Source organism: Lissotriton helveticus, chromosome 1_1 (assembly GCF_964261635.1).
Source record: "Lissotriton helveticus chromosome 1_1, aLisHel1.1, whole genome shotgun sequence".
In the NCBI taxonomy this organism is placed as follows: Eukaryota; Metazoa; Chordata; class Amphibia; order Caudata; family Salamandridae; genus Lissotriton; species Lissotriton helveticus.
In genome coordinates, this window is record NC_136057.1 from 1,882,867,665 (window position 1) to 1,882,895,178 (window position 27,514).

At 46.6% G+C, this 27,514-nt stretch overlaps 1 protein-coding gene across 1 annotated transcript in view; it reads left to right on the plus strand.

The window, feature by feature from the left end:
* Positions 1-930: 930 nt before the first annotated feature.
* TADA1 (transcriptional adaptor 1) overlaps positions 931-27,514 on the plus strand; it is a 117,966-nt gene continuing 91,382 nt past the window's right edge. Inside the window, exons 1-3 of the mRNA XM_078642349.1 lie at positions 931-1,085; positions 7,728-7,819; positions 14,489-14,554. Of these exons, the coding sequence (XP_078498475.1) occupies positions 1,012-1,085; positions 7,728-7,819; positions 14,489-14,554 (232 nt within the window). The 5' untranslated portion in view covers positions 931-1,011. The remainder of the gene's footprint in view (positions 1,086-7,727; positions 7,820-14,488; positions 14,555-27,514) is intronic.

Below are 27,514 nucleotides of genomic sequence, written 5' to 3' on the forward strand. Positions count from 1 at the left end.
ATGGAGAAAGTTAATTACTTCGATTTTTTTTCCCATTATCGTGTTTCAAAATGTTAGCCAATATGTTTATTTATTTGATGAGAAAGATGTACACCACGTTTAAAATAGTTTATAAATAAAATATTTGTAATGATAAGTAAATATTTGGAGCCCGAAACAACTTTTGTGGTCTTCAATGTGCAAGACAAAAACAGTTCAACATTTCACTTGTCTGGAGGCTCAAGACCTTCTCGGAATGCGCAAAAGTTGCTTCTTGAGCCCCACTCCTTCAGAAGGGATACATTGATGGCACAATCGTTCTCAGGCAATGCGGTGAGAATCTGGAACTCGCTTCCTCCTTCGCTCCGTGCCATCCCCTCCATCCAGATCTTCAAAGCGGACCGCAAATCTCTTCTTTTCCAAAGACACTATCAGAACTAATTCCCTCCTTCTCAGACCCCACTGGGAAGTTCTTTAGTCATTGTAAATTTGTCATATATATTTATATTGTGTTTGTACATTCTGTGCCTGCCTACATTGTGTTCCTTTTACCTGCGTTGTTTTGTTTCTATGGGCTGCTATTTTTCGCCAGAAAACTCTTTAGTCATTGTAAATTTGTCATTATTATTCATATTTTTGCCCGTACATTCTGTGCTTGCTGTGTTTGAGATTGTGTTCCTTTTGCCTGCGTCGTTTTGATTCAATGGCCTGCTACTTTTGTTTTGTTCCATTTCTGTAACAGTTCTCTCGTGTAACGTAACTGGTTCTATTGTACAGTGCTCTGACACCTTCGGGTAAAGTCCGCGCTTTATAAAAATGCATTAAATAAAAAACAAACAAAAAAAAACATCGCTTGAGAGAACATGTGTGACTGGGAAGGTAGTGACACTCTTCACGCGCATGCGTGCTATCATTCAACCCGTTTTTGAAACACATTTTGAGGCGAGCGGGCGCACTTTTGTTTGTTCTTCGGCGGTGTTTTTTTGTTTTCAAGCATTTTCTCAGCGAGAAGTCGTGCGGGTGGGCTCAAAGATGGCGACTTTCGTGAGTGAGCTGGAAGCCGCCAAGAAGAGTCTGAGCGAAGCGTTGGGAGACAACGTGAAACAGTGAGCACGACTATGGCATTCTTTAACTTAGGAGGGTCCTTACCTGGCCCATACCTCTGTGGGGGACGGAGGAGCTCTGGAGGTCCTGCATAGGAGATGCGGCCTAAGGTTCACGCATAAGCCGCGGGCTAGATTTGTGAGTTGTGCCCGCCAGGGAAGTAAGTGGGTGAGGATGTTACAGGAAAAGGAATCTGCGGAAAATTAGGCAAACTGTCGCGTCTGCTCTACGAGTGGGATGTCTGAATGTTTGCAAATGTTTCATTTGTGTATTCCTTTGATGTGTTTCTTTATTGATTCATGCAGCCCACATTAACGAGACTTATAATTTCCAAGTACAGTTTATTTAGATGAGGGTGTGTGAATTTCTGTTGGGGTTGCTGACCTCATCTGCATGTTACTCTACATAATATATTTAGCCTCGTTGTTACCCAAACTGACAGTTACATGTAGCTTTATTTGTTTTTTTAAAGTATAGATTGCTGTCATTCAAACACATCGACATATCGGATCCTTTCTATTTTTAGTCACAGAATGTTCCGCAGTTCATGCATTACTGGCAGGGAGATGTCTTATTAGTGTTTATTTATACCTGTGGCGTTCAGGTGAGACACAACTCACTCAGGTAAAACAGGATGACTTTAGAAGCCATCCCAGAGTAATTAGATGATCATGCAACTACATGAGAAGTCGTTTTTTACGTCACCAGACATCATCAAGCTTGATATATCTAACTTTGATTTAAACCTGTGACTAATGTCCCACATGCCGGATTCTGCAGTAGATGCGTTAACCCACTGAACGTTCTCATAAGGACCAGAATCTCTGGACTGCAGGAAACACATATATCTGTACTAGGTGCATTTACCCTTCTGCATTTTTCTCGAGGTTTAACATCTGTGACCAGCAGGGTACGTGAGTCTTTGTAGATCAGTCTCTTGACACATTAAACCAGCATTTCTTAACCTACTGAATGATTACTGGATGATGGGAACCCCTATCTAAACAGTTTCTGAGATTTGAACCTCAAAACAATACAGAAAGAGGTGTACTTCAAATTAATACATAAATTATCGAATATTTTATTTATTTCACGAAAAATATGCAGAAATCAAAAGTAAATTTTTTTAATCGGAAGGTTAGAAATTTTAAAATTCCTCCACATTTACAGAACATTTAAAAACTCAACATTCAATTTTTCTTTATTATGTGTGTATATATACTTATATACTCTTTTGATTTTATTTAATTTTAGAAATTGTTGTTAACCCCCTGATTAGGCATTACAGACCCCTAGGGGCTCGCGAACCGTAGGTTAGAAGAATTACACCAAACTATCCCACAAGAACTGTATCAGTTGGCCTGCAGATTTCACATATTATATAATATAAAATTCAATGATGAAAGCTTTCCTCACACACAGAACAACAATGCGGGAAGCCACAGTGAAAGATACAATCACACTAGCCACAGGTGTGCTTCAACTCATCCTTAGCGGGACAGACCAAAAAGAGAGAGCAACACTGGGGATGGGGAGTAACACTGAGCATGAGGGCAGCGAATAAGCACAGGTGAAAGAGTAGCACATGATGGAGAGATCAACAAGGAATGCGGAGCAGTTGGGAACAAGCACACTTTCACGGAGTGGTTAACCAAAAAAAGAGTTGCCTAAAAATGACCAGTGGAAGCAATGGGCAGGCTCCAAGCCCATTTAAAAGTTTTGTTAAGCACACAATCGATCAGTCAGATTTTAGTAAAGCTCGACTGCTCGACTGCTCACCCGTGAGGCTCTCAAGGCGCTGCGGTTCAGTCGAAGAGCCAGGTCTTGAGATCAGTCCTGAATTGTGGCAGTGATTGCCTGAGGTGCAGAGGCAGGGCGTTTCAGTTCTTTGCGGCTAGGCGGAAGAAAGATCTTCCTCTAGCCGTAGTCTTGGGATCTGTGGGACGGTGGACTGGGCCAGTTGGAAGGAATGAAGATGTCTGGTTGGAGTGTAGAAAGAGAGGCGGTGGTTGAGGTATGCAGGTTCGGCATTCTGGAGGGCTCTGTAGGCTTTCGTGAGAAGCATGAAGGTAATTCTCTTGTTGACCAGTAGTCCGTGCAGGTCTCTCAGGTGTTCGGTGATGTAGTTACAGCGTGGGATGTTCAGGATGAGACTGGCGGAGGCATTCTGGACGGTCTGCAGTTTTTTGGGAGTTTCTGGGTGGTGCCGGCATAGAATGAATTGCCGTAGTCGTCTCTGCTGCTAAAAAGCCCATGGGTGATCGTTTTTTACTGGACTCGGTGGAGATCCACTTGAAGATCTTACGGAGGAGGCTGAGCATGTGGAAGCAAGAGGACGAGATAGTTGATTTGGTGGTTTGAGGAGAGCGAGGAGTTCAGGATGATGCTGAGGTTTCGTTTGTGGTCTGTGGGTGTGGGGGATTCTGAGCGCTGCAGGCCACCAAGAGTCGTTTACAGCCCAGCCGCAGGTAGGTCACACTCTCTGGAGGATCACCAAATGAGTGCTTCCTCTCTCATTAAATTTGCGAGGACCTTGGACGTCACGGCTAGGGCTATCTGACCCGTAGGTGTTTTCCAGAACGTATATTCATCTTTACCACGCTTTTTACTTTCCTACTTCCACACAGGACTACCACACGAGTCCAGACTATAGGGGAAGGAATAACTGCTATACATACCACTACTGCCCCCTCTAGGGTGGATGAGGATCTCCTGGTCCTGAAGAAATGCCAAGATCCAACTGGACGATTTAGGGTATAAAAAATGTTGACCACTTCCTTTCCACACACATCCTGAGCTTGAGAGGTTATACTTCCTTCTCTTCAGATACAACTTCTAAGTCAGTTGTTTTTACTCCTAGCAGAGGAACACGGTGAATAAATGTGTCCTTTGGGAATTGTATAGCTATTTTTAATTCACACTTTCATTTTATCCACCTCTACTCTTTCACACTCACGCCCCACCACCTTCATTGAGCTTCACGTTGACAACCAGAGAAAACCTCCGACAAAGAACCCACTCACGCGGCCCGTTGGGCATTGCAGCGCCGGCCCAAGGAGGAGCTGCCCAATGATGAAGCATGACACCCTCTGGGTGTGTGAGGGCCCTTGCTCCTAATTGGATCTACTCCACCTTCGGTTCCCCTTCGCTCGAAGGAACACCTGTTTCCCTTTCTCCTTCCCTCCCCACCTCCTAGGAACAGCATAACCTTACTTATTGCCACCAAGTATTGTCCCAGGTGGAGGGGGAGGAGCCAAGGATGAGGACTTCGGTCTTGTCTGAGTTGAGCTTGAGGCAGCAGTCCTTCATCCATGTGGCGGCTGCCTTCATCCCGTTGTGGAAGTTGCTCTTGGTGGCTGTGGGTTTGTCTGTTGAGGTAGAGAACATCTGGGTGTCATCAGCGTAGGAGACGATGTTGATTCCGTCGCTTCTGACGGTGGCTGCAAGCGGGGCCATGTAGATGTTGAAGAGGGTTGTGCTGTCTGGTATGCGAGGCCTAAAAGGGTCTCTGCAGCGTCTTGACTCATACTTGGTGACGTGTGTGTCCGCATACTCCAGGTGATGGCCTTTTTTGAATTTTTTGTTTTTGCTGATTCTGTTCTGCATCAAGAACAAGTATTGGCAAAATCAGAAGGTTGACTCCTTCAAAGGCGAGACCTACTGGCTTTACCAAGTCTTGTTTTCTTTAGCTACCAGCTGACCATTTTTTTTCTTTCATACTAAACACAACCTGAGTATTTTCCTCTGTATCTCTCTCATATAATCTATAGCAAGTGTTTTTTTTTTCTTTTCAGTTACTGCCCACTTCAGCCTCTCCAGTTTTCTATTTTTTAAAGTTCTGGAAGTGTCAGTTGCCACTATTAACCAATTTAATGGCACTCAGTTTATTGACCTCTGTAAGATGGCAGATAAAACTGTTCTTACTCTGATTCAAACTTGTGACCTGCATATTACCACAGATAGCGACTAGTTGTTGGCTCACTGAGCCATCTTGCTGTCTATATGATATTTGTTGTTAGTGTTGGCTGTGTAGATGAAATTGCATATGATATCCTATTGCATTACAGTGTACTTCACAGCATACATTGATGTGACCTTGCCATACTGGTCCACGTTTATGCAAATCAATTCTCTGCAGCAAGACATGTACCTGTCATGTTGGAAGACGAACCACTTGGTGCAAACAAAAGTAGTCAGAGCAGTTTTCTCATTGTTTTCCCCTTTCTAATTTGTAGACTATGGAAGACTACTGGCGGCTATTCTGTCCACCTATATTCCTGTTGCTAAAATGAACCACCTTGAGACTTAGCTACTGGTAAACCTGATGATTTCCCACCCACAACCCAGCTGATCCTGTCCTTGTTGGTTCCACTGATTACTTGTGTCCATGTTACTTAATACTCCTTTTATAAAGTGAAGTAGTGTTTGCGAGGGTTTATTGTGTGTGTTGTATCCCCATCAAGGACCCAACTGGGGGATTATTGCACATTCTTGCAAATTGAAGGTGTTGTTGGACTTGGTGTAGATGCTATCAGGACCGGGAAATTAGGGAAACTGTACTGTAAGCTATGAATCTTTGTATGACTCATGGTGGCCCCACCTGGCATGCTATCTAAGTCTGGTCTAGTAGTGATCAAATAAAATCATCTGCAACCCGGTAGAAGATACGGATGTATGATGTTACAACGCATACTTTTACAACGCCTACCTTTACATCGCATTTTTTACAACGCATACCATTACAACGCATAATGCTTTTGGGCGCTGGATAGTGAATAGTTTAATTTACTATTCCAACTCCAGTCCCCGTGGATAGTAGGGAAGGTGTTGGATAGTACATTAAACCTATTCCCTATCCTAGAGTGCCCCCAAGCGCTATGCGTTGTAATAGTTTGCGTTGTAAAAGTTGCGTCGTAATGGTAGTGCGTTGTAAATGTTTTTTGTAAAGGCTGTTCACCAGAAGATACCCATGTTTTAAGCAACTAAAGAAAGCAGTAAAAGAGTAACTCCTTGAGTGCCTGTATTTATATTGGTCTTGAAGTAATACAGAAACTGCTAGGCTAAAGTTCTTGTGGGATATGAAGTAAACGATAGGCTGAGATGTTGAGCTGCAGTTGATTCTTCTGGCAAAGGCGCTGGTGGTTCTCCCGCCAAATCTGCCTGCAGGTAGACCAGTGGGCATGGTGATTTACAGGGTGTGTGTTCTCCAACCCTTTTGATTTGGGCATCAATAGGAAAGTTGGGTCTTGAGGACTCTTGAGGACACTGTAATGCAAGGTGTTGCTGCCCAAGTTCGAGGAGGCATTGTGTGGGACATCATTACCAAGAGTCTTGGTGAATTCTGCAAACATGACTGGTGCTTGAGGTGGAGATTCTGATCTGATGAAGTTTGTATAGAGCTGTTTGCTTTCAAGGAGACATGGTGAACATCTGTGAACAATATTTTCATCATAAGAAGTTCCTGCTGTTCTGGAGTTTGATGTGTGGTACTTTCTATAGTGCAAGTTGACATTTTGTTTGAGTGTATTTGCCTTGTATCTTATTAATCTCTTGGCCCACCTAGTTAGGTGGCAGTGGTTTGACTGCTTCTCATTTCAGGTGCACAAGTGATGCTTTCTTTTTTACATACCACAAAGAAAGCACTATATAATTGAAACTACCAAAGGTACACGTGGTGTGGAGTGTTTTAATTTGAACAGATTCTACATTGTGATGTTGTGATATTATGTGGTGCTTATGCATGGTGAGACAATTCAGAGCAGGTTGAAGCTTCTGAATGGCTAAATGTAAGTGTGCTTGTGAAGAAAACATGGTATGCGTGGTAGTGCTAAGTGACTGTATATTAGCTGGTTTCTGTTTAGCGCAGTGTTTGCCAATTCTCTGACTTCTTGGCGCTCTAGGTTCTTGTTGCCTGATTGATATCTGTGTTCCTGGAATTACACAATGGTGTGTCTCTGTGGAAATGGAGAATTGAAGCTCTCCCTACCGGTGACGGAGTGTGGGTGATCTAGTTTGTGGGGAGGATTTTTTTTTTTAACTAGTAGTGATTCGAAGGAGATTCAGGGACCTTGCAGTCTTTCATCTTGAGTGGGAATTATGTCATGGCTTACCCTTTCCTGATAATCTGTAGGCCGTTGATGGAGGTTTGTCTAGTGGCCTTCCATATAATCCATATCAGCTGTGGAAGTGTTGTCTTGTATGTGGAGGAATCTATCTAATTGATTGCGTGTTGGAGTTTCTGTAGTGCAATGTTGTTGACCTGATTGTGTATGTATTGGCAGCCAAAACATTTTCTGACTATACCATTTTTTTTAACACACTCCAACCAGATCAACTTGCTGAGGTGGCAGTGATTTGTGTAGTATGCCTGTAATTCGGGCACAGGCGTTCTTTGCATGGCAATACCATTACAGCAATGCCTAACCTTGCCTCTAGCAGAGCAACTTGCCTTTTGGCTTTTCTAGGAAATGCAGTGTTGTAATTGACTAGATATCTTCTGCTAAGCATCACTATCTAGCCATGAAAGTTCATATGTCCCCAGTAAATCAACTTGTTGTCTTTTCTTGAGACACCTTAAGAACATCCACCGAACTGTTAGCGGGCAGCGCATTAATTCATCTTTCCTGTTTCTGTTGTATGTGCAGGTACTGGGCCAATCTAAAGTTGTGGTTCAAGCAGAAGATCAGCAAGGAGGAATTTGACTTGGAGGCTCGTAGGCTGCTGACTCAAGATAATGGTGAGCAAAGGTTTCCATTCTCAGCCTTTAAAATGTTTTTACCTTGAGGAAAAATATATATATTTAATACTCTTTCTAAGTGCTCTTGATTTTAGCAGGAAAGGGAGATGAGGAACATATAGAAAAGTGGATTTACCCGAGATCATTCAGTTTTGGCAAAGTGGGAAAAAATGGATTCAGTAGCAGACGTTGCATCTGCTTGGCAAACAGGAAGCTGGATTGGGAAGGAGGAAGCAAGAGGGAGAACACAGGAAGAAACATAAACCACGGGGTCATGACAGAGAATTAGGAAACGTACTAGAAAATTGCCACGGCAAGTGATTTGAAAAGTGGCAAGGCAGGCTATAAAGAGCTAGACAGTCACATACATAAACCACCACACAGTGGCGGACACCCTAAGGCAGGGGTTCCAAAACTTTTTTGACCCGTGGCTCCCCCGACCGGGTTGGCGGCTGGCCGCGGCTCCCCACCATTTATTTTGCCAGTGGGTCAGGCAGCGCGCTGTGCTAGGCACACATGGCTTGAATGTTTAGGCCACGCCCCCTGCTGAATCAGCCACGCCCCTTTGAGACCCTCCCCCCGTCTCCCTTCATCCCACTTGGGGCCCTGCATTTGCATGGATGTAGGAGTGCTTCACCCGTCGAGCTACTAGCTGCATGGGTCTGTGTTTTGAGAAGCGCAGCTGCAGTGGTGTGATTCTGCTGAAGCTGCCCCTCTGCAGGATTGGGGATGAGCTGCATGGCTCGCCATCTGCTGCATAGTCTACAGATGTTGACTGAGGGGTTGTCTCTAGCTCAGACAGATCAGATCAAGGGGCGCTGGGGATGTGGCGATATGTGGAGAGACACTTGGCAGAGGTCCCTCGGTGGCTTGTTTGTGCATTTGGCTGTTTGGCCGGTGGTGATGAGGTGGAATGTCTGTCCATACAGAATTGGTATGTGTAGAAATGACAGGGCGATGGGGCATGAGACACGTTGATTTTTGCATGGGCCGGGACCGCTGGGACTGCAGCCGGTGATGGAGAGGATGCGTCCGGAGCCGGAAGGGGGGGGCACAGCTGCCCAGTCCGGTGTGTGTGGTGGGGGTGAGCCCGTCGCAGCCCGTGACCGCAGACAAACAAGAGGAGGGGTGACCTGGAGGGCCGGAGAAGAGACGGGCCCCATGGTAACAGAATGGCAGGCCTCACACGCAGCCCAGAATGGAGCCCGACCAGAGGTGAGCCCCTGAGAATGGAGGGCAGACCCCCACCCCACAAGGTACAGCTCCAGGGCTGCCCCATACAAGTAGGGCCGCACCCCCGGTCTGCACCGCCTGCACTCGCACCTCTCGCAACACACAGCACCCGGACGCCCCTCGTCCTCATGTGCCCCGCCCAGACCTGTGGGGGACCACACACCCACTTCCAGGAGGCAGGAACCAGTGGGACCACCGCAGCAGGACCCAGAGGGGAGAAATGTCCAGGCTCCAATGGATCCCCCAAGGATGTGCGGAGTGTCACACGGCGCCGCCGCGGCCTCCACCAGGCGGCCGGGCGGCGAAGGCTGGTTCCGTGTGGCAATGGAGAGGCGGCCCGAGTCTGGTCATTCACACACACCATACATGGAGGGAGGCGGCACGAACACGCCGGCCCGCCAGGCTCGCAGGCACTGCTATTCGGGGTACTCCACTTCCCGCTGATCACCATGTCAGTGTGCGGCTTTGTCCCTGTTCACTGTTGTTTATTTCCAAGCGGGCACTCAAACCACAATGCGATGCACCACACCTCTGACCCCGGAAGACACATCCTGCGCAGCGCCGCGGCGCCCCTGGCCTCTCGTCACGGCGCACCGGGGTGCCGCGCCGCACACTTTGGGAACCACTGCCCTAAGGCTTTAAATATATGGAGCACTGCATTTCAGTGCCATCATTTCTTTAATACATAAATATGACATATTTATGTTTGTCAAATCGACCGTCTTTACCAAGTGCATTGTAACCATACCTTGCATCTCCCCTTCCCAGATCATTGTCGGTGCATTCCTTAACTGAAGCAAATAAAGACTACGTTTATGAAAATGCCCTTATTTGTTAAAGGAAAGCCAAGTACCAATAAAACACGGTATACACTACATGAATCAAGCTAGGCAAATGTTTACGTGTTGTTATATTTCTGCTTTGAAGCAAATGCATTTTGACATTTTGCAGCAAGAAGAGAAAAATCTAGACGTTCTTTTTAATTTTTCTACTGCTTTAAACATAATTTTATTGTTTAAGATGTTTTATTTTCAAATTTGTGCTTTCAAACTATTTAAAGGTTCGGCATTAGGCAAAATGGAAAATATACCAAATACGGCATAAATGTTTTTCTTGCTTTCATGTAATATGTTATTCCAGCAAGGAAGGGTAATTCTGCGTTGAAAATTGGAACTTGCTAACAGCCAGATAGCATAATTTGGACCATATGTCTGTCACAGCAAATATTTGCCTCAAAATGCTCTCTGGACAATGGAATTTTTTTTTATAGCACATGAGAAATCTGTACTTCAACCTTGAGGAGCCATTACACTTCGCATGCCTACATCTTTCTCAATCATCCAAAAAGATAGCATTACCACATACCACACCACTAGTCCATTTTTTGTATGTTACATGGAGTAATGTGCCATGAGCAATGTAAATATAATTAACTCAAATCTAAAAAGGGCCTTCTTTCACAGAGCCTTGAGTTCTTTTTAATAAAGCTGTCCCTGTTTACTTCATTTAGAATACACCATATCATTCAAACATTATAAAAAGAAATACATTTAAGTAGTTCAGGGATCGCAACCATGATTCTTTTCTATAACCACTGTTATAGATTACATACATTAAAATGGCTTTTCAGTAGATTGACACACAGAATCAGCTGTAGTAACGTAGCGTACAGAGTAAAACCTGACAGCCCGTCGTCACTCAAAAGCCAGCGTTGATTTTTTAGGGTCTCTTTGCTAACCTTATGTCCTTTTTAACTAAAAATATATTTTATTAGATTTTTGAGAGTACCACAGGGGCAAAAGGCCAACAAAATCCACATAGAGATACATTATGGAAAGATTACCAGCCGTGGAAATATTAATGGGTACAATTTGTAGAGATAACAAAAAATAATAATACACCTAAAACTGCACACACACTTTACCATCCCCCCCACAATGGGAAGCAAATATCAATACTCCTCACTTCCAGATACATAAAACGATAATATACACAGTGTAGTTTGCAAACCTCCCAGAGAACCACTGTTCCAGGGATTGAGATGGTAGAGAGGGAAGATCAATGCCCCGGTAGGTGGCCCAACAAGACCAAATTCTCCTATGTTTTGGGGGGCAGCCCTTCGCTTGAAAAACCACCATTTCTGTATCCATGCATTTCGCTACTTTCCCATTGTCGGCGGAGAAGTGCCTTTCCATAGTTGAGCAATATCCCTTTTGGCAATCTTAAGGGCGAGAAAGAGGAGATGCTGCTTATAACGGTTCCCACCTATGTCTTCCGTACCATGAAGTAAAAACAGACTGGGATTGTTTTGGAGGTCCCGCGACAAAACCTCTTTAAGGCAAGTCGAAACCCTGCGCCAAAAGAGCTGCAGGGCCGCACAGCTCCACACCTTATGTAGAAACGTCCCCTCTTCACTGTCACATCATAAGCACAAGGGGGATGCCACAGCTCCCGTCCTGCAAAGTTGTAGGTGGGTATAATACACGCAGTGCAAATACTTAAACTGAATAAAACGGTATCTGGACGCACCGCAGCACCACATGGACTAGGTATCGCCTCCGCCCAATCATGATCAGTCAAAACGGCAATGTCATCCTGCCAAGCCCTTCGTGTTTTTATTAGGGTAGTGTTGGAGTGTATTGTCAGCATCTGGTATGCCTGTCTTATTTTGTGGGCTTCTAGATCGCCCATAAGAAGTCGGCCTTCCAACGGGTGAAATTCGGGGAAGTCAGGCAGAGTTGCAAGCAAGCCAGTTAGGCGTGACGTAGCTGGAGGTACCTATAGAACTGAGTTTTGTGGAGATGGAAATCCTCCTGTAGTCTCTGGAATGATATAAGGATGGTGCCATGCATACCATCCCCCAAGGTGGAGATGCCAATCAGGTCCCACTGACGGAACCCGTTCAGTGCAGCCACTGGACGCAAATAATTCCCATATTGGCGTCGCCTGCGCGTGCCATCCCATGCGCCGAACCCTGTACCTCCACAGCCGGATCGTTGTTCGACCGGCGTTTGGCAAATGGTCAAGATTATGCGCACTGTAAAGGAGCTGCAAGAGGGAAGTCCTTCCCATGGCCGCATGCTCTAGTGCAAACGCCGGGTCTGCAGGTGAGTTATACCACCAGTCATTAATGATTAACAGGTGAGCTGCAATATAATAGGAGTATACATCCGCAGCCGCGATACCGCCGCAGTAGGTAGACTGTAAAGGTCTGAAGTGCCACCCGAATCGCCCCCCCCCCCCCCATACATATGTATTGTGTAAGGCGTTGATTTGTGCAAACCATACCAGCGGAATGTAGTACGGGAAATCTTGAAGACTGTAGAGAACACTGGGGAGAGAGACCATCTTGAAAATGGCAGACCGCTGGTATAACGAAAGCGGTAGGGAAGACCATTCAGCGGTCTTATCATGAAGGTTGGCGAGTAGTGGATTAATATTGCATGCCCAAGAAATCGGGGGACACAAATACTCGCAAATACTGAAACCCTTCTGTGGCATGTTTTAACTGGGATGCCCAGGAGCCTCTACCCTGATGGCCACACACTGGGAACAGTACAGATTTTGCGGGGTTAATATGGAGCCCAGAGTTCTGGACAAAAGCCCGGAGGTTCTGCAAGATACAGGGGACCAAAATCCAGGTTTCGGTCGCAAAAAACAGGACATCGTCCGCGTAGAGCACAATGTAGTCCGGTTGTGAATACTGCCAATCAAAACCTCGGAGTACCGGATCCCTACCTACCCACCCCGCCAGGGGCTCAACAGCCAAGGCAAAAAGTAGAGGGGATAGGGGCAGCCTTGACGTGTGCCTCGGCCGATAGGAAAGAAGGGGGAACGGTGGACGGCTATATGTACAGAGGCCATAGGTTCAGTATAAAAGAGGCGCACATAAGCCAGGAAACGTGGACCAAAATTAATCGCTTTTAGTAATTGGAAAAGGAACTCCCAGCTAAGCGAATCAAACGCTTTATCTATGTCCACGAGGAGTAAGGCCGCGGGACATCCCAGCCCCGGAGCCAACGCTATGGCATTGTGAACCCGGCGAATATTATGTCAGGTGGCCCGATGCCGCATGAAGCCGAATTGGTTCAAATAAACCAGGTCTTGAATGCATGCCCGCAAATGGTCCGCCAGGACCTTCCCCAATACTTTGGATGCAAAGTTTATTAAGGAGGTAGGGCGATATGAGGATGGATCCTCAGGTGGACGGCTGGGCTTCAAAAAGAGGACAATTTCGGCCTGACGCCAGTCCCGAGGCAGGAGTCGCTGCTTGAGGGCCTCGTGAATCGTACCGAGTAAGTGCGAACCCAGTGCGGCTATATGAGAGCAAAGAAACTCTACGGGGAACCCAGAGGGACCTGGGGCACGACCCGGTTGCATTGCTTTGACTGCAGCTGTTATTTCGTCTATGGTAATCGGGAAGGCTAATTGATCTCTCGTGTGAGCCGATAGTTGCTGGGGGGGGGAATGTCCCGTAGAAACTCTGCGACGGTATCCCCGGAGACCTGTTCCCAACAGGTATACAGCACAGAGAAATGGCAGCCGAATTCCTCCACCACCTCCTCTGGCGTGGTACACAGGGCACCATCACCACCTCGGATGGTGGGGACCATGGCCGGGCCCTGCTTAGCCTGACATAGCCTATGTAGCTTCTTACTAGATTTATCCCCCCACTGGTGTGTCCGATACTGGGACGCCAACCAAATGTCCTTTGACTCCTAAGTCAGATGTTGATGCAGCTGCTGTTGCGCCAGGGGTAAATTCCTCCGAAGGGCAGGGGTGGGCTCCATAGAGCATCTTGCTTCCAGGGAAACACACCGGGCCTCAAGTTCAGACTTCTAACTCGATGTCCTTTATGTACTAAAGTTAATCAGTTCTTTCTACTTCTGATAGATGTGTGTTTATACAAGAGATTTCTTATTTCTACATGGAAAAAAAGTGCCACCGATGTGTGTTTATACAAGAGATTTCTTATTTCTATATGGAAAAAAAGTGCCACCGCCTTGCATCCCAGGTATAAATTGCCAGTGTTTACTCCAGTGACAGAATATGAACAGATTTATACAGCCAGATCACATATTTGACTGCCTGTACCTGAAATATCCGAAACAATAGTTTGAAGTCTTTGCATACTTTACTGCTCTTCACACAAATATGCCTATTACCAAATAGCACAAGTCCTCAATCTACACACTACTTCACAGCAACTCATGTTGATGGCAAGAGGTATCATCATGTTATGCTTTTCCCCCTTAGTATCTTTTGTGTCAAACACTTGCTGCACCACCAGATGTGGCTGCCTCATTTAGTAAGTTTACTGTGAAAAAGAGTGGAAAGTTGTGTTTAAAATATATTAAAATCATTTTGGTGTTTACAGTCTTGCTCAAGTGTTGCACCTGAAAAAAATAATTTCTTGATTTTCTTGGTTTTCTACAGTTCATTCACACAATGATTTTCTGCTGGCCATTCTCACTCGTTGCCAAATCTTGGTTTCTGCTCCAGGTAAGCTGGTACTGGGCACTGTGTTGTTTTACACTGACCTGAAATTGGTTCTGACTTTTAGCAGTGCGTGCTGCAGAAGCTTAGACAAAGGACACCCTATTGTTTTTGATAGTATAAGAAAGGTTGATTCTCCGCTTAGTCCTGGAAAGGCAGAGCATCTATGACAGCAGCCATGTCACAGACTTGTAACAGTAGGACTATGTGTCCTTTAAAAGCAGTCAAACATGATGTGCTAGGGTGGTTAATTTTCTGATTTACAACTGGGGAACATGGTTGAGTGGATCTATCTTCAGTGCTAAAATATTTTTAAATGCTTTTTCCCACTTGTTCATACAATAGAACAGCAGATTTTCATAAAAGGAACAAAAAAGCCTTTCTAATAGTTTATTAGTGACTAAAGTATCTTTCATTCAGTAGCTCCTCGCCTTTTCTCCAATGGCTCTACTTACTCTCATTAGGAGCAAAGGTGATGGCCTAAACAAATAACCACCCTCCCCACAGAACTACCAGATATCCGCATTCTTCATTTAGTTTCTTTCTTGCATTTTATCTATCCATTTTTATTGTCAGCAAATGCAAACTTTTAAATGGTGAGAAGATAAGAATGTTCCTGATGAGACTGAGTTGAAAAATATAACATTTACAAAATTGTCAATTTTAAATCTCGGTTTCCATCCTTGAGGTACAGGTTTGGGTGCACATCCATTGATATATTCCAAATCTTGTTGTCGGTGAGCTTTTGCTCCCTCTTATTACAGTGTCTTATCCCTGATATAATTGTTCATGTTGAAACAGATCCTCCCCATCCAATCCCCTACCTCCAAAAGACCTTGCCTAAAAAAAAGTCAGGTTTCGAAGATTTCTGAACATAATCACACCTGAGCACTGCCTGGGTGTCACTGGCTTTAGTAGAAAACTGAGGTCACAGAAAGACCAAAGGCTTGAGATAGTTGTTGGAAAATATTCATGGAGAGGAACACTTGAGACGAGCATGCGAAAAGATGAAAACAAAGTCTGAGCTTTTCCAATATGATCAGGGCCAAGCAATGTGAGGCCCAAAACTCTCGCCCACACCAAGCTCTGATTAAAAAAAAAATAAAAAAAGTTGTATTCCATGGTACTGAAAGCTGCCTAAAACAGTCCCTGCAGTTGACAGCGTTACTATGGTTTCATAACAGGCCTATAGATGGTCTGCGAAACCAGAGGCTTCAATAAAGTTTTGTCTTGATCCTTGCCTTGGTCTCCCTTCCTAGCGAGAGACCGTGGTAAAATACACCTGTAATTATCTTGGTCTGATGGATGTGTAGCGGTAACTGCTGCCTGGTTTCATGAGCTGGCAACAAAGCATGGGGAGAAAGAAGTGTTTGCAATACTGGTAGCTGAGTGGTGGTGTCCTTCTCTCCTTCTGTTCAAGGCTAACGGGAGATATATCTCTCTCTGGAGACGGTAGAAAAAATACCCTTGAAGGTGGGTGGCAAAGTAATCTCTGCCAGTGAGGGTTGGTGAGCTGTGTCTTAGAAATGTGTGATAAAGAGTTAACTGTTTATCATGCCTCCTGCATGTAAAATCTCTTCCCGGTTCAAAATCTTTGAGAATCTTGGGATTCTCAACATTGCCCAAATTTGGATGTTTATAGGCTATTTGAATACCTTAGCTTCCTCTCTATTCTCCTTACCCAATGAGCTGTCTTTGAGAACACATTAAACCATCCGGCTTTCTTTAGAGATGTGTCTGGTTGCATTAAAAATGCCTGAAATGGTTACTCCCTGGAGAAAGACACTCCTCCATGGAGCATTGGCAACATGATAACTTAGACACTGGCTCGTCTGTCTGCTTCTGCCACAGAGGGGGCTCCTAGTTCTGAACATTTTCTTATCCCGGTTCAGTTAAGCATGTCTGCTTGCCAAGCCGCCAACTGGTCCCTCTTTCCACCACCATTAGTCAACAGCTCAGCTCATGCTCACCAAGCTCTGTCTCTGCTTAACCAGTTATTTAATGGGCCAAAGACCATCATGGACAAAGCAGTTTATGGCAGAGTGAATCTGCAAGCTTGAGCTCAGTGTCTGACCAGAGTATGCAGCATCATCTTCAAAGATTGAATCCTTGAGCCTATAATAAGCCCAAAACCCTTTGGGGTCGGTTTCAATGTCAGACGGCGCTGAGTCCGTCCATCATCGATTTGGTACTAAGACCGACCGACCTCCTGTCGGCGGTCCCAACCCAGCAATTCGGTCGCATTCCTATTCTTTACAATGGGAGCATGCATTCTGACCTGAATGCATGCTCTCATTGTAAAAAGAAGAGGTGCTGTTCATCCCTGCACGCGTAGCAGGCACCTTAAGGTGCAGGGATCAACAGGGGGCACCATAGGTGCCCCCTCAGCCTCCAACAGGAGGCGGTGCACCCATCCAACATTGTAATCCCTCGGGCGGAAGAGCCGCCTTTGGGATTACTGGAGGCTTTCCGAATGACAGATGGATTCTCCAAGCCCGTCATAAGCCTTTCAAAATCCGGTTTGGGTTGCTTTCCGACTGACTCCATCCAAATGAGTCAATCAATCAATACATTTATGGGGTGCACTACTCACCCATGAGGGTCTCAAGGTGCTGAGGGGAGGGGGGCAGCTACAGGTCGAACAGCCAGGTCTGAGATGTCTCCTGAAGGTCAGCAGGACCTCTGTCTGACGCAGGTGGATGGGGAGGGAGTTCTGTGTTTTGGCGGCAAAAGATCTTCCACCGAAGGTCGTTCTGCGGATGCGTGGGACGGTGGTGAGTGCGAGATCACCTGAACGGAGCTGGCTGTTTGGGGTGTAGAAGGACTTTCGTTCGTTGAGGTATGCTGGTCCGGTGTTGTGGAGTGCTTTGTGTGCATTGGTGAGGAGCTTGAAGGTGAGCCAGTGCAGATCTCTTAGGTGGGTGGTGATGTGGCTGTGGCGAGGGAGTCCAAGGATGAGGCGAGCGGAGGCGTTTTGTATGCGTTAGAGTCTCTTCTGGAGTGTGGTCGTGGTTCCTGCGTAGAGGGCGTTGCCGTAGCCCAGCTTGCTGCTGACAAGGGCTTGGGTGACTGTCTTTCTCGTTTCCGTAAGGATCCATCTGTAGATCTTGTGTAGCATGCGGAGGGTGTTGAAGCAGTAGGAGGAAACCGTGTTGACTTGATGGGTCATAGATAGTGTTGAGTCCAGGATGACTCTCAGGTTGCGTACGTGGTTGGTAGGTGTCGGGGCGGCACCTAGCGTGGCCGGCCACCAGGAGTCATCCCATGCGGAGGGGGTGGAGCCAAGGATGAGGACCTCCGTCTTGTCAGAGTTCAGTTTCAGCCGGCTGGTCTTCATCCACTCTGCTACGGCCTTCAGTCCCTCGGGGAGGTTGGATTTGGCGGTGGTCAGGTTCTTGGTGAGGGAGAGGATCAGCTTGGTGTCATCGTCGTATGAGATGATGTTGAGGTGGTGTGCTCGGACGATGTTAGTGAGCGGTACCATGTAGATGTTAAAGAGGGTCGGGCTGAGGGACGAGCCTTGGGGTACGCCGCAGGTGATTGTGGTGGTTCCGAACCTGAAGGGGGGAGGCGGACTCTCTGCGTTCTGCCGGTGTGGAAGGAGGTGATCCAGTCCAGGGTTTTGTCTTGCGTCATGGAGGCGTCTGCGCAGGGTGTTGTGGCAGACGGTGTCGAAGGCGGCCGAGAGATCCAGGAGGATGAGGGCCGAAGTTTTGCCATTGTCCAGTATGGTTCTTATGTCGTCAGTGACGGCGATGAGGGTGGTGTTGGTGCTGTGATTGCTGCGGAAACCAGATTGGGAGGAGTCCAAGACGCTGTTCTCTTCCAGGAACCGGGTTAGTTGTCTGTTGGCAGTTTTCTCAATGACTTTCGCTGGGAAAGGCAGCAGGGAGATGGGTCGGAAGTTCTTGAGGTCCTTTGGGCCCGCCTTGGGGTTTTTGAGAAGGGCGTTAATCTCGGCGTGTTTCCAGCTTTCCTGGAAGGTGGCGGTCTTGAAGTTTCTGTTGATGATCTTCCTGAGTTGGGGTGCGATGATGGAGAATGCTTTGTTGAAGATGTGGTAGGGCAGGGTTCCCAGGAGTGGATGGTGTTCATGATTTTGATGATGTCTTTGTCGTTGACGTTGTGCCAGGAGAGTAGCAGGTTGATGTGCTTGGTGGGTGTAGAGTCAGGGGTGATGGCGTCTGTCGTCGGTGTCTGGGTGTCGAAGCTGTTATGGATGTCTGCGATCTTGCGGTGAAAGAAGGTAGTCAGGGAGTCGCAGAGTTCTTGTGATGGCGGTATGGGTGGACCAGGAAGCGGGGTGGCGAGTTCTTTCACAATGTTAAAGAGCTCTTTGCTGTTCTGTGCGTTGTTGTCTGCGTTCTTTGAAGGTGGTTCTTTTGGTGGTTCGGATGAGTTGGTGGTGTTTGCGTCTGGCGTTTGAGGGCTGCATGGTTGTCTGGTTATTGCGCCAGTGTTTCTCGAGTCTTCTGCAGGTGTGCTTGGAGTTTTGAATGTTGGTGTTGAACGAGATGGCTCACGTGTCAGTGCGTCTGTTGGAGAGATTCCTTATCGGGGCGAGGGTGTTGGTGCTGTCGTCGATCCATTGTCTGAAGTTGTTGGCTGCTGCTTCGGAATCTGAGGGCTCGGGAGGGAGACCCGGGCAATGGTGGTAGTGAAATGAAATGAATGAAATGAAATGGGTATTTATAAAGCGCGGTTGTTGCCCAAGGGCGTCCAAGCGCTGATAGAAGGTATGTTTACTGAACAAAAGAGGGGAAGCTGAGAGGGAAATTAATAGTGAACATTGAACAAAAGAGTTTTTAGCTGTTTCCGGAACAAAAGAAGATTCGGGTTGGATCTGAGCTTCAAGGGAAGGGAATTCCAATGTTTAGCAGCATTGAGAGAGAACATCCTACCACCAGCTCTTGCTATCTTGATTCTAGGGACCACGGCCAGATAGGACTGGCTGGATCTAAGGTTTCTGGTGGGGTGGTATTGGGTTATAAGTTTGCGGCCAATTGCTGGGCCTGTGCCCCAAAAGGACTGGTGAGAAATGCACATAGCCTTGAAGATGATTCTCTGTCGCACAGGCAACCAGTGTAACTTGATCAGCCCTGGTTTAGCTGATTGTCTGCGGGGCAGCTGAAGCAAAGTTCGAGCGCCGCAGTTCTGTACAATCTGCAGTTTTCGTAATGTGTAGTCCGGAGCACCGAGATATAGAGCATTATTGCAGTCCAGCCGAGATTGAATAAGGCCCTGGACGGCTACCTGTTTGGCCTCTATAGGCAAGAGAGGAAGAACTTTCCTCAACATCCGAAGAAGGCCAAAACAGGTAGCGGACAATTTAGTGGCCTGGGTGTTAAAAGAAAGGGCCCTATCCAATCAGACTCCTAAGCTCTTTATGGTGTCCTTAGGGGGTGGGGGACTACCTAAGCAGGGGGGCCAGAGAGAGTTGAAGTATTCCGGGGATGTAGGTCCCAGGAGCATCAGCTCTGTTTTGTCCCCATTAAGTTTGAGGGAGGATGCTGTCATCCATCCCTTAACTGCCTCCAAACAATTCAATAGTCCCGATGGGGCAGATTGGCCATCCTCCTGCGCCAGAGAGACCACCAGCTGGGTGTCGTCTGCATATGAGATGATTTTAATGCCAAACGGACGAACAACCTCATCTAGTGGTCTCATATAGATGTTGAAAAGCGCAGGGCTTAAAGAGGAACCCTGCGGGACTCCGCAGTTTCGAGGCCTGCTTGTTGAGACAGCATCTCCATCAAAGATCTGAAAGGAGCGAAAGCTCAAAAATGATTGGAGCCACTGCAGTGCCCCACCTGTTATTCCTATATCGGCTAGACGGTCCAGCAGGGTGGCGTGGCTGACCGTATCGAAAGCAGCACTGAGGTCAAAGAGGACCACTGCCACTGATCCCCCTTGATCCAAGATCTTTCGGGTTTCCTCAGTAACTGCTATCAGGGCGGTCTCTGTTCCGTGCTTAGGTCGAAAGCCCATTTGGGAGGCATCTAGTAACAAATTTTTCTCGAGAAAGTCCATTAGGTGGATGTTGACATATTTCTCGAATTTTGCTCACCCATGGGAGCAGAGAGATGGGACGGTAGCTGCCGTGATCCTCAGGATCGAGGTTGGGTTTTTTCAACAAAGCCCGGACCTTGGCCTTCTTCCATGCAGACGGGACAGTGCAGGAGATAATAGAGGAGTTTAAAAGATTCATAATGATGGGAAGCACAACTTGTTTGGCCAACAATATTATTTCTGGTGGGGCTGGGTCACTTGGTGATCCTAATTTTACTTGGAGAGCTAAATGGTCCAGGGTTTCGGGATCTAACAAAGGCAGATGGTCCAATATCGCTGGAGGTTGAGGAGGTACCGCCTCCGGATTCCCCTGTCCCATTGTACTAAAGTTGGCTACTATGACCGGGAAGGAGGAATAGATTAGATTTACCTTCTGGTGAAAGAAATCTGCCAGGTCGTTGCAATGAGCTGTAGTTGTGGCCGTGAATTTAGGGGAAGTGGAGATTTTAGTAAGACTTTTTATTATATGGAAGATTTCCCTGGGTTTAAATTTGGCTTCCATGATCTTTCCTGAGAAATAGGCGGACTGGGATGATTTTACATCACTTTTGAGCTGGTCTTCTGTGACTTTTTTCCAGTTGCGCTGTGGGATACGTTGTGGTTGGTTGTGTTTGTTGTGTTTCTTGAAGGAGAAGTGGATGCAGTGGTGGTCAGTCCAGTGGAGTTCGATGGTGTGGCTGAACGTGATATGGTCGCTGGCGGAGAAGATGGGGTTGAGCGTGTGACCGGCAGAATTGGTGGGTGTCGTGACGAGTTGTTTGAGTCCGAGGTTGTCGATCGGCGTTGTGGTGTTGCTATCGTTGGCGTTCTCGAGGTGGAAGTTCAGGTTTCCGAGGAGGATTTAGTCTGTGGAGGCGAGGGCGTGCGTGCTGATGAGGTCTGTGATGTATTCGCTGAACTGTGGTCGGGGTCCCAGGGGCCGGTAGACGAGTGTTCCTTTGAGGGTGGTGTTGTGATCGATGTGGATCGGGAAGTGTAGGTGTTCGCCCGCGCTGAGGGATTCTTCGGTGTTGGTTGAGATGCTGATAATGTTCCTGTGGACGATGGCAATTCCTCCTCCTGGTCTGGTTTTGTTACGATCCCTGCGGGTGATCTTGTAGCCGTCTGGGATGGCTATGGCTGGTGCCGAGGAGGTGTTCATCCAGGTCTCGTTCAGGAGGGCAACGTCTGGGGCGGAGGAGTTGAGCAGGTCCCAGAGTTCGACGGCGTGCTTGTGGACTGAGCGGGTGTTGAGTAGTATACATCTGAGGGGGTTGTGGGCAGCAGTGTTGGGGTGGGCCGGATGCGTAGGTGTGCGCTGACTGGTGTAGGTGCAGTTACGGCAGGTGAAAGGTCCATGGGTACGTTTCGGGGTGGCCTGGAAGTAGGTGGAGGATCGGCTGGCGTTTATCGCGTGGAGGGTTGTTGTGTCGTAGCGGCGTCGGGTGTTGTGGTGCTCGTGGGGGGGCGGGAGCAGGCTGGATCCGTGGGCAGGGCCACTGGGCAGCAGCGGTAGGGAAGAACATAACGCTACAATCACACAAGTAACAGGGGCACAATGAAGACAAAAGGCGATAAAAACAATCACCCAGACAGCTACGGATGCAGTGCGGGGAAACGGGAGGCGCGGTGGGGACGGTGGCGGGAAGAAAAAAGCGGCGGGGCTGCTGGCGGGCAGGAGGCACGAACCCTGCTCAGAGGAGGCACAAAGGCTGGAGCGTAAAGGCGGCGCTGCTGCGGAGAGTGCTGGTCTGGATCAGAGTCTAGGTCTCACCCGCGCTCTCCCGCAGCGGTCGCCTTAAGAAGGAGAGGGGGACGGGAGCAGAGGAAGGGGGCGGTGGCGGGCTGGATCGGTGGGCGGGGCCGCAGGGGCCGCAGGGGCCGCAACGGTGGGGAGAACGTAACGCTACAATCACACAAGTAACAGAGGCACAATAAAGACAAAAGACGATAAAAACAATCACCCAGACAGTCAGTCGGAAATGAAACCTGAACAGCTGATTACGATGCTGCAGGAACGTCTCTGACTAAGGGTTGGAGCTGTTTACTACTGCATTGTAATCGGCCCCTTAGTGTTGGTGATGATCAATGTTTGAATGTTTCCATATTCACTCCTGTGACTATACTATCCCAGGCTGGTCCAGTGAGTCGAGCATATTAACCCCTTCGGTGCTGATGACGGCCGGGAGCCGTCATGGCACACAGTGCTCGTGTGCTGATGACGGCTCCCGGCGGCCGTCAAGACCGCACCCGCGATCGGAATGTGGCGCACAGGCGCAGAATCGCGGCCGCGCCCAAGGGGTTAAGAAAACTGCAGAAGGCAATTGGAAAGTGACTAAAGATATAAGGCTGGCTATCCCGTTCCACTGTTAAGGAAGTACTGGGACAAGAATGTTCCCAACATGGTGTACAATCTTGATCAGATAATCAAGGGGGGGGGGGGGGTGTGAGGAGCATTTTTTTAACGGAGCTCCAGCACCCATTCTCTTTCAATATCCATAAATAATGCTAGGGGGTGCGGTCAGTGCTTTAAATGGGAAAAAATAAGCGCAGGTACTCATTAAAATGAGCTAGAGGAGTAATGAGGGGGCGGGGATAAAGGCAAGACATGATGATACTTAACGACTTCTATATTAGTTGCAGCACATACCAAAACCCATGAGCAATGTGTTTATATAAACAAAGCAAGTTATCTCTCTACATAAAATGAAAGAGAAATGCGATAATATGTTAACATTTCCTTTTTTTTTTTTTTTTTGCAATAGTTGCACCTTAATGCCGTTAATTGCTGTTGTTTAGCACACTACTATATATTTTGGAGCACGTGAGTAGGAAGAAACTGAAAATACCTCCACTTCGAACAAAAGCTCTTATGGCACCAAGCAAATCATCATGACCCTCCCCAGAAGATATCTCTTGTCACTTCCATGGATCCATCCATTCATCCTTTCATCCTACCATTTACCTGCTGATGTCCACCATTTAACCTTTACCATCTGCCGTCTATTCAGTCTGTCATCCATCATTCAGTTTTTCACCATTCCGTCTGTCCACCCTTCATATTCAACCCTACCCATCCATCCATCTCCAAACCTATCCATTCATCCTTTCACTCAACCATCTCTTTATCCACCTGTCGCTCGTCCATCAATCCTTTCGCTCATCTATCTATCAACGCTTTCACTCCTTTATTCCATCCACCGTTTCACTCAATCCTTCGTTTTACTCATCCATCATCCACCCTTTCATTCATCCTCCCTCTCATTCATCCATCCAATCTTTCAGGTATCCACCCACCTTCGCCCTTTTATCCAATCATCCACCCTCTTTCACCCATCCATCCATGCTTGCATTCATTCATTCATCCATCCATCTATTTATCCATCCATCCATCTATACATCCACCCTTGCTCACTCATCACTCACCCACCAACCCTCCCTTTTACGTTATTTATGAATATTTGTCGTCTAGCAGACATGTACACACAAAGTGCCACCCATTTTCTTTAAAATACCTCGCTTTTTTTTTTATATACAAAACAGGCATACAAATGCCAGCAAACACACAAACATGAGCACACACACAAAAGACTGGGGTATGATAAAAGCCATGTTATACTCTTCACCTACCATGGCTTTTTTAATTGCCACCAGGTCCGGACTGGCCATAACCTGATTGCCAGTGTCAGGGGACTGCCATGATTCCTGTGTTTGCACAAATGCACAGGATAGTGTGATTGACAGCACAGGGCTTGAACGGACCCTGCTCTGTCAAACACAGCTTGATGGTGAGCACCCGGACATTATTCAAATGGTCCCTGCTGAACAGCTCAGCTGGGGCTCAGATCCGGGCTACAGAAACGGCGCCTTAGCTGCCAAAGACACGTTCCACTCCTGCTCACCAGCACAGCCAATGAGCCCACCTTTTCATGAGTACGGGTACTCCCCTCCGCAGTAGAGAAGTGCTGGTCCTCAGAGTGATAAATCTCGGAAGTGCCAGTACTCCGTAACGGTGAGTACCAGCCCATTTAAAGCACTGGGTGCGGTTTGTCAGGTGAAAGGAGGGAATGACCTTAGCAGGTTGATCTATTAGTGCGGTCTGGGGGATCCTAGGAGGGGGGACCCGAGTGATCAGATCAAAGTACCCTCACATACCTGATGGGGTGTCATGCTTCATCAGGACGCTCCTCTCCTTACCATCACCTGCATGTGGGCCTTGTTTTACTTATTTGCGGTGCTTTAAATGGGGCAGTACTGTCTGGTATTGAGTACCGGGACTTTTTTATTTTGATTGGGAGAGTACCGGCTCTTCTCAGAAACTAGCAGGTACTCTGTTACAGAGTAGCAAAACACACAAGATGATGGACGGAATGTTGCACAATGGCAAGACATTCACCACCTGTCACAGATCTGTGTTTAATCCATCGTAATTTTGCTCACCAAGCCACCCCAGTTCAGACATGGCCATATGCAAATCAGTCTTGACCCTGTGCCTCATGGGAACTGTCCAGACCAAACTGCCAAGCCATGTCTTCCCTGGACCGGAATCAAGCATCCTAGGACTCCCCTTTGTGAATGGTTACCACCACCTTTGAGGTCTCTGTTAAAAATGAATGTTTTGCAACCGTAATTCGGCTGTAAAACATTCATACTTAGCACTACAATTCAGTATTTGGAAGGGACGCCCGTTCCAAATACGGAACCGCTAACCACAAATTGTGAACCTATAACATGTTACCGAAACGCAATTGAAATGATCAAATATGTGACAGTAAGGTATATAATTCCACTAACATGTCAGAGATGCCTCTGAAGGGCCTAGGTGTGGGCTGTAGGATAGAATACGTGTTTGAGCTTTCTGTTTTAGTTGTGCTCATAGAATCTGCTATCTAATCAGTGTACACGTTGTGCTCTCTCTCACTCTCAGGCTTTCACACCCTACCACTATAAACAGTTAATTGAGTCCGCTCCAGGCTCACATCTCCCTAGCCATATCTGTCACCTACTTCTGCTTCCTTCAGTTAATGGAAACCAGTGTACAGCTTTGCAAATGCATGGAAAATGGAAGTGCATTAGAAATCCGAGTGCAAGTGCTTGTGAATATGTGCCACCACACCTGAGGCTCCAATATGCATTTTATTTTATTAAGTTGTGCAAAACCAAGAGGGCCTTACGAGCAGTGCCTGGCTGAAGTGTTAATAAATCAGCACTGCACTGCTATTCTTTATACCTCCCAGTGTTGGATCCACTGGTTTAACAGAACTCTAACGCCTGAGAACTGTTTTTTGGAGTGAAAAGTGCCCTCCAGCAACTCCTGAGAGACAGCAAAGGAGCTCAGGGAATGTGACTTGAGGAACTGTTAAGAGGATCACAGAGGGAGGAGATGGCTTACTGCAAAGAGTGAAACAAACCCCTTCAGCCTTCTCCACAGGTTTTAAAAAACAATTCACTTTTTTATTGATAATCGGGATCATGCCATAATTCATAAATAATTTCCACAACACAAACCATTATCTACTATTCATTTGTCTGCGATAAAATCTTAATTCATAATTCAAAATGGAGGTGTCCATATAAAAAAGCATATTCCCTCATTCCTCCATTACGTCCTCTCTAGAAGAATCCCAGATTCCCTTGGCTTTCTTCAGTGCGCCCACCCTTTGGGAATATAATTCCTCTAATTTCCTAACCTGATCCATTTTCAATATCCAACTTTCATATATTGGTGGAACTGAAGATATCCACCTTTGCAGAATTAATGATTTAGCTAGTAGTCACTCAATACAAATAAACTGTTGTCGTGGCTGTAAAGAGCAAAGATCTCAAATAATGCCCCTTGCAAATTTGGTTCAAATGTAACTTGTTTGACTAAAGAAAAACATAATCTTGCTCCTGAAGTTGAATAATTTGGGAATAAAAAATTACATGTGCCCAGTTCTCTTGAAGTACCCACATCTAAAACAACTGGCGGACAAGGATGGATGCATCTGGTGCAAACAATGTGGGGCATAATATTAAAGCCCATTTGAATAAAATGCCATACTTTTAAAACTTGGTCCACGCACGGCCTTATGGACCAAACGTTTGTATCAACCCCTACTAGCTTAATCCATCTTCCCATCAATATGGGAAATAGAGGAGAAAGTTGCAAGAGCAGTTGACTCATGAAGATACAAATATAGAATTTGATACCTACTGCCTATCCCCATCAGTTTGTCTGCAAAATGATCTTTGAAACATCATCATTTTGTTGCCTCCACTTTAAAAATTCTTCTTGGCTTACTCAGCTGCTGAAGTCTGTTCTTTCATTTGGAAGGAGAGCTCTGCTATTGTAGTTCTGGGTCTGGCTTTAGGGTCTGCACTTCCCCTCCCTTCTCTGTGCCCTCTTGATGTTTGTTCGGAAGTCTCTTTCCTTCTGCAGAAAGTCTATGAACAGATTTTGCAGATTCCTTTCCAGATTTTCTCCTTCTTCTTTTAAGTTTTTGGCTGTCAGGTTGTCCCTGTAAGACCTCTTTTTGTTATGTTTTTAGTGAGTTGTTTCACCTGAGTCTTTAGGGAGATAATTGATGCAGTGGCTACTTGGCCCACAGCTGACGAGCATTGTAGTGATTGCTTCGCCAAGTCCAGCCTTGTTTTTATGTCTTGCCTGTTAGGTCTCCCCTGTATCTGATCTGCGTTCCAAGCATAGTCTAGTGAGGCTCTGCGATAGAGATTCATCAAAGTCTTTTTCTTGTCTATTAATCAGGCCTGTAGAGCTTCCTTGGATAGCAGGGTATGTTTTTGCCACCAATTCTATGTCATTAGTAGCTCTCACATCTGTCTTCCCTGGCTCCCCAGACCTTGCTACTAAGATATTTAGTTTGCACTGTTTTGTGAGTTGTACTTTATTCTGCATGATTCCCCTGTATCCAAAGAGTA